Raw genomic sequence first — 10,503 nt, 5'->3', positions numbered from 1 at the left:
TTTTTCAAATTTTACTACCCGAAATTCGCTATTTAATTTTATCGAAGTCACTTAATTAAATAAAGAAGGTGCTAATAATTAGGTTGAAAAATGTGGTGTAATTTTATTCTAAAAATTACCAAAAACCCTAACATACAATTGTTTATACATTCGAATGATTATTTTAATAATTATTCTCAATGCACAATAATTAGTTCAAGTGATACTCTGTGTTTCAAGATTCTGTTCTCGTATTTGATATTGGAGCCATTCTGCTATATAATTTAGTAAATTGCAAAAGGGTAATTTAAGAATCGAAGTTCTATTGCAAGTATTCATAAATTGAAATAGATAATGAACGAAAATATTGGTGAAAAGCAAATTTTTAATTTGGAATTCTAGAAGAACGTTTTGGTAAGGAAAGGAAGTCGCACCTTAGAATTCCATACCTCAATGTGATTGTTCCTGTTGTAGTGGAGGTTGAGTACTCGATATATTTCGCAATCTCCACTCACGTGCAGATCGTCCGAGGATTTTATTCCCTCGCTCACTGCTTGCCGTGCGTATTTCTCCATCTGGATATAATAGAATTCCCTGAAAAATCAGATCAGTGTAAAATTTCAACATCACCACAGTTCGTTGTTATTAAAATACTAAAAAAGTTTGATAGAAGCATTATAATAATAGGTTTTTTTATAACTGGCAACAGCTTATTCCAGAATTTAAATATGTTGAAGCCAGGTTAAGAGTTTCGCGGTAATGTCTTAGGGGTGGAGCCCTAATAAGTAGAGAGCCCTAATAAAGACCCCTAATAAGGAGCCCTAATAAGTACCCGAAATTTACAATTAATTTATTATTCATTAATGTCAAAAATGCATAGAATTGATATAATTTTAACATTTATGTATATATTTATCTACATTTCATATATATATACATATATATATATAATAATAAATCTATACCGTTACAACCCTCGAAGAGACTGGAGTGCTGAAATTTATAAGGAAGAACTGTTTACTAGACCGTAATTAAGAGTACCCACTTTATGAGGCTGGGTAGACCCAAGAGGACTTCTGAACCAACAGGGTTGATTTACGGCTACAGTAACAATAAATAACCCCTGCCAGATTCCAACTATAAATATATATTTTATTTATAAAAGAGTTAGAATCTTCTTGACATAATAATTTCTATGGAATCTTCGAAGTGAAAATATATGAGATTCCATATATATTTCTTATCAGTGTGTCAAATCGAAAAATTAAATTATATTTAATAATTAAGTAGATGTTCATCAGAGCAAGTTTACTTCACTTTCCAAGGGTTCACTTCGTATAGAATACTTAGGTATCGTTTGAAAGATAATACTATTTCATATTTATCCACTAATTTCCAGATTTATAAGAAATGCCTGACCGTTTCGTAGTATTAGTGCGAGCTCTAAATGAGCATTTAGATTTAATTTAATTGTACAATTGTAAGAAGATAGAAACTGGCTTGTATTTCATTTTTTAAAATGAAAATAATTTGTTCCTAGTATCGTTGGAGATAGTATAAAGAAGAATTTGCAATATATTTTCACATCATTATTCACCAAATACATCCACATAACTATATCTTAAACTGAGCTTAAATTTCTGTTGTTTTTTTTTTAATTTTTTCAATTTTGTAATAAATATAATATTTTTATCAGATAATCCTTTTGCATTACTAATGAATGTTAATTTAATATAGAAAATACAATTTAGTTTATTATTGTCATAAGTGACCTTTTTTTACATATCACTCAAAGGACAAAAATCGCCGAAAAAAAAAGAGCAAAGCGATGCTTTTTGTAGTGAATACCGCTTTTGCTGACTGCAATACAAAATACATATTACATGCAGTTTGATAAATAAATAAAATTGGCCATACAAAATATAGTTTTATGCCAGTCTCTTGTTTTATAGACAATTTTAAAATCGTTTATAGAACAATTATGAAAAAAAAAAATTCTCAAAAAAAAATACAAAACGACACTAATTAGAAATTTAAATCCTACCAACTATTACATTTTTTATAGTATCAAATTCGATTTATTAATAAAAAATTATAAATAATTTTGTGATCAAATGAATAGATAATAATTATACAATTGTAGATATAGTTAGAAAATATATCTGTTTAAATAATTTATGAAGGAGATGGGGTTATTGCCAGTTATATCTACCTACTATCACCATCTACCATGACAGTTTACAAATATTTACTCAATTAAGTATTTTGTGGACTTGATCATGAAGCTTTCAATTTCTGACCAAATACACCCCTTGATTATTCATAAACTCAACTTAATTTCTCTGATAGGATTTTTCATAAACTATATTTTTTCAAATTATATACTATTTTTTAAAGCTAGGTAATTAAAACTGCCTTCATATTACGAAAATTCAAAACTCACCCTGAAAACAATAAACAGTAACCACCCTTTTCGTTTAAAAATTCTTATTGATATAATGATAACCAACTTGAATTGGCATTATTTGACACATCTTTTTATAACTTTATTTTCTCAAACATTCTCAAGGTAAAAAATGTATAGCCTGATAAATATTCATATTTTCAGCTCATTATGAAATTGATATTCAAATAATGGTTTGTTTATGTTTACGGACAAAATGACGTGACACACGTAATATGAATGAAGTCTAGGAAATGGAACCTATTTTATTATACTATTAAAGAATTATATTTTTCTAAAAATGTAATAAGTATTCTATAATAATAATAATGCCTTAATAAACAGCCTAGGTTCGAAAAAATTGTAAAATGTCTCACCTGAAGTTGGAGAACCACTTGACAAGCTGCGCAGTGTTGTTCTTGTTGAACTTGATGTCTGGAAAGTACATCTTGAGGACAGCACTGCTTGGGTACCTCACCCAGAAGAACATCAGCTTCGCTTTTCGAAGATGCATCGGGGTCAATGTCGACGAGTAAACATCGGTTAAGGAAGAAGCTTTGCAATTTATTGTTTTTATAATATAATTTAAAATACACATATACACATATTAAAATGGCAAAAAAAAAATCTCTTATCCTCATGTAGAAGTATTATTGAATTAAAAGGAAAGTAGCTCTGCGTCTGAAATAAAAGAATCACGATTTTGTAAGACTTCATTTTGTTTGGAATTTGTATGGTCTTTCCATTGGAGATTAGGAATGCGACTTCCCCCCTTTGTAAGGCTTCTATCCCACAGGGATTCATTCTTTAGCCCGATAATGTCTACTAGGGTTTGACACCGGCCTAAGCAACAACCGATTTCTCTAAGCCTTAAAAATTTAATACTTTTGACGACAAGATTCGATAAAAAAAAAACCCTTCTAGTTATAGATGTAAAAGAAAACAAGTCAAAGTGTAAATAAAACTACTTTTGAACTTTATAAAAAACCTTTTTGAGACAAAATTTATTTAAAAGATCTCAAATCATTTAAGAAAATAAAAAATGTAAAAATAATACTTGAAATAAATAAACTAGTTAATTAAGGTTTTTTTGATAAGAAACGTTTTGATTCGAAAGATATGAATAAAATAACCTAAAATAAAACATACATATAAAAAAATATAATTTAAAGGAATATTATTAAATATAAATTAGTAATAAAAAGGATATTGTAGGTGTGATGCCGTCATAAGGCCCATCTCCTGAGTTGCAGTCCGAACTCCGGTCCATGTTGTCGTTCCCTGGGTTGACCCTCATGTTGCTGTAGTCCGGAGACGTGCCATGCTGAGCTGCGGCCAGCAATGCAGGGTGGAGTAAGCTCGGCGGGTGAGGAAGTGGCGGAGACTCCCTTTTCATCTCTGGAGGGCTTCCAGATGACATGTGTGGATGGCTTTGGTGATAAAAAGGGGAATAGGGAGAAAATACTTGGGATTCATGGAGACTGGGATTGGGGATCGCTACTGAAGTCGGTAACGACACAGGAAGCATCGGTGGCGGAGGGTGGTAAGGCCGAGGTGGAGGTGAATCTGAAGTACTTCCGCTCGTAGAAGGAATGACATTAGTGAACTTGCCTTGTTCTATATTATTCGGAGGAACCATACCGTCTTGTGCTAATATTCTACTCACAGTTCTAGGTGTAATTCTCGTATCTGTCACCTTATGCCTCTTCTTCTTCGGCGCTACTACTAAGCTTAGGGCTTCATTTTGTTCCGGAGCACCCTCTCTTGGCTCGGATTTACAAAAGCTATGGCTCAACCCACTCATTGAAGAATATAAAGCTGCAGCACTAGAGCTTATACTTGTCGGTGGTTTAGGAGGTTGAAACATTGAAGTGTTCGGTGACGGCCTTACGTGAGGGATATTCATCGTGTTTATGTTGTTCTCAGGGTTATTGTTCGCTTGGTGATGAGGAGTATTCATCGAAGGGAAAACGGTTCCGTTGATCCTTGGCGTGCCGGTAGGTGTCGATACACCGTTAACTTGACTGTTGGAGCCTGGTGTTCTTTCGTTTCCGTTCCCTCGATCTATCACTTTTGTTCTGGGAGATCTCCTGTCTAGTAGTTGAGAAGCCAATACGAGATCCTTGTTCAGTTGATCAGCAACTGCTTCGGCCGGTTTGAAACCGCGCTTCTGTTGAACGAACCTAGACATTATAGAATCGATAAGATTTCCCAGGGAAGAAGTGATTTCTGTTTTGAGGACATCTGCTAGCCCTTCTAGATCTGGCCCTGGTGTAGGGGGCATTCCGTTATTTCTCAACATAGATAACCTCTCAGATAATTCAGAAGTCTTGTTCTGAGTAGGTGATTGTTGATTAGTCTGTACAGTTTGTGAAGTTTGGCTATGCTGAGATGTTGTGATATTTTGAGTAGCATGGGTCTGTTGTTGATTCTGGGCTTGAGTTTGATTTTGTTGATTGTGGTGTTGATGATGTTGACTCAAATGTTGTTGGTGCTGGTGTTGTTGTTCTGCAGCTATGGCCGCCTCTTTATTCAATCTCGCTTCTTGTTCAATAAATAATTTATGGCTATTCAACCCCAAATACATGGCAGCAGCATTACTGAGAGCATGATGCTGCATTTGAGGATGATGATGATGATGAGAGTAAGGATGGCCAATAGAATGTTGATCTTGAAGCACTTGCTGTTGTAGAAGCGATAGAGCACCGTTGAAAGTCGGTGGTATTGGCATCTGTTGATTATTCATATGAGGTGGTTGTAATTTGGCAGAAATTATTTTAGATATGGTAGGTGTGATAGTAGATTGTGTTGGTGTTGATACCTGAGCGGTGTTGGGTGAGACCTCTTTTAGCTGGGATGTTGCGGGCGGTGTCTTGATCGGTTTATCAGGAAGTGATAAGCTGTTATTGTCCTGATCGATGTCACTCCCGTCATCTTCATTCTGGCATTCGGAATCTTGATCCATTCGAGTGCACAATTGTACATATTTCTGTTGCATTTCCGCTAATTGTTCTTGCATTGACCGCAACTGAGTTTTAAGAGCATCTTTTTCCACTTTCTTTTGCCTGATTTCGTTATTATCAAAAGAATTATTATCAACTGTATCATCATCAATAAACATACCCATATTCATATTCATTCCTGAATACCTCTCGGCAGCGCTGTCATGTTGCTGAGGGTGGTATAGTTTTCTTTTCTTACACCCATTCACTTGCGACGGGAGGGAAGGGCTGGATCTCATTGAAGAAACAATGTTTTCTACTCGCGCTCTCTTCAGTTCGATCTGTTCCGTCTTCTGACCGGAGTCTTTACCTTCTTCTGGTTCTTCTTTTATATTCTTCATACCACTATCAGAGGCTGGAGAGACGACAGATCGCTCAGAATCACTGGCGTGACCACTGTTATTACCTTCATCGTCCCTGGGTTTTCCATCGTCACTCATTACTTCATCCACATTTCCCTCTTCACCACCACTCGCGTTATCGATATCTAAAACACCGTTCACTACTGGTTTCAAGTCCGTACCATTTGTTTCCGTATGATTCACTTCACCACCATTAATAATATTAGTTTTTACCTCATTGTTATTGTTGTTAATGCTATTATTGTTGTCTGGTGAATGAGGGTCGTTGCCGGTGGGCACTCCTCTAAGCTCCTGCTCCAGTGCGAGAAGTTCTTTTTTCCTGCCTTGTAAGATATCACGTAGCATATGATGAGTCATGTCACCTGGAGGTGGGCTCCCGTCTTCTTCGAGTCCGCGCCTTATCACTGGCCCGGAATTCAAACACTCGAAGTTAACTGCTCCTTCAGAGCCGGCTGGGTCCATAGTAATCATCGTGTCTGTAGGTGTTGCTGCGTCTGTGGCTTGTTTCACTTGGCGCCCGAGAAGCTCGTTGAGCATCTTACCGGGGCCGTAACCTTGACCTAGTAGACTGAAGTGCTGTGTCTGGCTGAGGAAGGCTCCGTAAAGACCACCACTAAGAAAACTGGGGCGTGAGCTGAAGTTGGGGATGGACGAGTAGCTGTTACGTGGTTCACCGGCGTCCACACGCTGTCTGGCACGCTTGGCCTTCTTCAAAAGTTTGTCTCCGTACAAACCGAAACAGTCGGCTTCCTCTTCTGATGACATCATAAGAAAGAGCTGCTCGGATTGGCCGAAGGCCGGCGGTGGGGTGGGGACTGGCTGCCTCGGTTCCCCCCCTACTCTCCCATAGTGGCCCCTGTAAGGTGGAAACAACGCCAACTGTCAGCTTTTGTGTGCTCTATGGAGGTGGCCACACCTGCCCCCCCACCTCCCCTCCTACTCTCTTATCCCATCTGTTACTTATTCCTAAATTACCTTAATTTACTTCACTCATGCTACGTATAAATTTTTATTTTAAAAACAAAACATGTTTATTTCTTTAATCAGAATAATTGAATAAATAAACTAGTTAAAAATCAATTTAAAGTCTCTGACAATATGACGTATATGAGTAAAGTAAACAAACAACTAAATGTTTTTTTCTCGAAGTTGATATGACTTCGAAAAACAAACATTTATAAAAAAAAAAATAGGATAAAATTTAATGCTCTCAATACTGTGTTGATATAGTTTTATATGAATTTAAAACCACATTAACTGGAGTCGTACGACTCTAGCTGTTGTACTATCTATTCTATGAAATGCCATTAAATATTTTTTAAAATAAGATAATTTATTTGGAACATAAAATAACAAAATTAAAAATTATAATAATGGAAGGATATTTTAAACTGCTGTAGAATACACAAAAATCTCATAGTATACGTGATTTTCTTGACATACTAGAATATCAGCAAGCAGTTATTTGAGGCTATATTGTATTTTAAAATTCATTTTAATTGAGTTTTTATATGTAAATAATGTTGGGGCTTGGTCAGGGGAAAGAGTTAATAACGCAACTGGTCCCAATGGTACTTCACTTCCTGTGATGACGTATGACTAGCTTCCTGCGACTCGTCACGGAACAGTGACTAATATACAGGCTTCCGGAAGTGGTCGAATTGTCGGGGTACCTTATCCTTCAGTAAGTCTCCGTACTCGAAAATATGAAGAAAAACTGAATTCGCGACATTTAAATCGGAGCGAAACTTCATACAAGAACCTTTAGGGGAACTAAGCAGTCAGATAAAAAAAATGAAAATAGTTGATCGATGAATTAATAGTTTATATTTTTTTATTACACTGTTTATCAAGTTGAAAATATAACTTAATAATAAATAGATATTTGAAGGAGTTGGACCTATAGATTGGTAGGAAGGCAGGATAAGACATTTAAAGTGTCTCACGGTCATCAAAGCACTCCCTCCTTTGGTTCAACCGAACCCGCGTCCTACCCTTGGCTTCTCGCTCCTTCACAGGATACTCGACTTAAGTCGTCCAATCCAGAGGTTTTCCCATACTCATTTCATTATACAGCAATGACCGGATAATAAAAAAATGCATTTTTTTTTATTATAAAAATATGTATTTTTAAGAGTCTTCAAAAGAATACTGAATGCGTGTATGGAAACGAATTCAAACAATGTTTCTGAAAAAATTAACTTTACGAGTCATAAAAAAATTCCTTCAAATAAAATTAAATAATCGCAAATCGTATAATTTAGTTATGACTATTAATTTTTTTTGCAACACAGAATTGAGAATACGTTATAAAAGAATTTAGCATTTCGAGTTCTCAGCTCCCTCCACAAAGATCGGGTTCCCCTTAGATTTCCCCCTAGGGCAAAACAAACCCTCCTTTCATGCATCAAAGTCGTTCGTCTCAGTCTGTACTTTCTTAAATTTAAAATTTAAAAATTAATTATTAACTAGAGTTAATACAATATTTGATTTAATGCTTCAATAGAGTAAAAATATTTTTTTTTTTTTTAATTCCCAATACAAAAAAAAAATTTGATTTTGGATAAAATAATTGAATAATTGATGAATCTCATAATTGATTTTGGATCGTTATAAAATATCCCGTGTTTAATGTTTTAAATTTTTACAGTGGGATATGAATGCAATACGGTAAGTGTTGGGGAAGGGTATCTTGCTGAGAAAGAACGTCTAAGGAGAATACAAGAGTATTCTTCACTTCCACTCCAAAGTATTGATTTGATTTTCTTCTCTTCTCAGCTATATCGCTTTATGCTCGTTCAAAGTAAAGAACATTAACATAGGAAACCACGTAACTGACTGAAATCTCCAAGCGATAATTTCAAGTTATACTCATCGCCTCGCCATCAAGTGTTTTGGAAATCTATACCGATTTGAAAATAATAATTTTGCTTTATAATTACACTTATCATTAAGTATGAAATTATACTTATCATTGTTTGTCATATAACATCTGTAATAGTGACTAAAATTTGAGTTTGTTAATTTTTATATTTTGATTCTTTTCAGAAATAGTAAAACAGTTTTATTAAAGGCAGCCATTTCATAGGAATGAATATTTGAATAAATTAATAGGAAGAAGTAACGCTCAAGAAATGGTGTAATCCCTTCTCTCCCCTATTTCAGTTACTTATCATACAGCATTAAAATTTTTGCCATGGAAGAATATTTTTGTTAAATATCATTTGGCTGTAATTTATTGTTCTCTAAGTTGCTATATTGTTTAGAAGAATGTAGAGGAGAAAATCAGTACACTGTAAATATTAATTAATTACATAAAGATTCGTTTTCAGAGCAGTTTACTTAAATATTAACTTATCCTGAACTGAGTTTTAACGGTAAAAGATTGCTATCTGGATCGTCACCTTGCCTGGAATCACCAGATCGTTATCAAACTAACACAAAACGACACAAGGTTAGCAATGCTATACTTTCTCGTCAATAAAATATCTAGATTAAAAATAGGTTTAACCATTCTCAATTAACAATATTAAGGCCATACTGATAAATGGGGAGAAGTATTCTGTACGAAACAAAAAAAATTACAATCATTCCAAAATGAGGTCGTAAGAATCGCAGTAGAAGAAGCCTAGTTTATAAGAAATAGTAAATTATATTAGGAACTATAATTTGAATAAAAAAATTTTATTCCTAGATACGAGCTGCTAAAAGTGAAGTGGCTTAAAGCGTAGAAAATCCAACTTAATCCCAAAGTCTGAAGCCCAGAAATTTTGCTATAAACTCTGTATTTATCTGTTTTTATTATTATTTATTCATTTCTAAAATTATTTTTTTATAAGGCCGATATTTATTTAATTAATTCAATAAATATCAGTAGTTTTTGTTTGTTAATGATTTTTTTTTTCATTCGTCAATTACTTTATTATTTTTTTTTAATAGTTTACTTTTATTATTTTAAAATATTCAATAATTATAACATTGTAAATAGTTGGGTATCTTTTGTACGATACTAAACCTCAGATTATTTATTGTTAAAATAAAATAAAATTTTTAAAATAAGAAAAAAAAATTAAAACTTTTAAATCCTTTAAGGTCCATCAGGCAGATCTAATAATAATGATATATAAATTAACTGATGAAATTTATTTTTTCAGTAATTAAAATTAATTCTTGGCATGAGAATATGGGGAAGTCTTGTGGATCGAGATCCTTGGCTAGGGGTAAGAAGCTGGCAAGTTAAATACTAAGGTGAAAAAGGCAGCTGGTCCCTGGGGGCATTTAAAGAGGAGCTCCTTGGTAGAGTGGAGTTCCCAGGGAGAACGTCTTGGGGGACCGCCCTAACCGTTGGAAGCAAACAAAGCCCCCAACGGACACGCGCTCGTACGTTACACGACCCCTTCCAAGTCGACAAGTCAGACCAACTTCCTTAGCTCACATCTTAACCTTCTTGTCATTTGCATCTCAATCGGTTACTGGATCTAAGACGATTTCGTAAGTCGAACGCTGTGGAATTAGAGGAATTGAACCGTCTTGGAAACTACCATCCATTCGGTACCATAGTTCGAAAAAAGTAGAGTTGAGAAATCGAACTTATCATGTTATTGACGAAATACACGTATGAGTAACATTTATTCACATCGGAAACTTTTTGTTTTTGATTATAAATAACTGAGCCAAAATAAAAATAAAAATATATATATAAAATTAACTGTATATA

At 34.4% G+C, this 10,503-nt stretch overlaps 1 protein-coding gene across 3 annotated transcripts in view; it reads right to left on the bottom strand.

Annotated features, from left to right (window-relative positions):
- pros (prospero) overlaps window positions 1-10,503 on the bottom strand; it is a 109,141-nt gene that overhangs the window by 2,099 nt on the left and 96,539 nt on the right. For 2 of the 3 annotated variants that reach the window (XM_014419670.3, XM_067049356.1), the window contains exons 3-5: window positions 3,633-6,642; window positions 2,800-2,954; window positions 414-573 (exon numbers count right to left, since the gene is read on the bottom strand). In XM_014419670.3, coding sequence (XP_014275156.1) covers window positions 414-573; window positions 2,800-2,954; window positions 3,633-6,554 — 3,237 coding nt within the window. In that variant the 5' untranslated portion in view covers window positions 6,555-6,642. The remainder of the gene's footprint in view (window positions 1-413; window positions 574-2,799; window positions 2,955-3,632; window positions 6,643-10,503) is intronic. The other variant, XM_067049357.1, reaches the window with a different exon arrangement.

The sequence above is a fragment of the Halyomorpha halys genome, unplaced genomic scaffold (assembly GCF_000696795.3).
Source record: "Halyomorpha halys isolate HHAL.00 unplaced genomic scaffold, Hhal_1.1 Scaffold247.1, whole genome shotgun sequence".
NCBI lineage: Eukaryota > Metazoa > Arthropoda > Insecta > Hemiptera > Pentatomidae > Halyomorpha > Halyomorpha halys.
The sequence above is the reverse complement of the archived record's forward strand: the minus strand, read 5'-3'. Positions and strand labels throughout refer to the sequence as shown.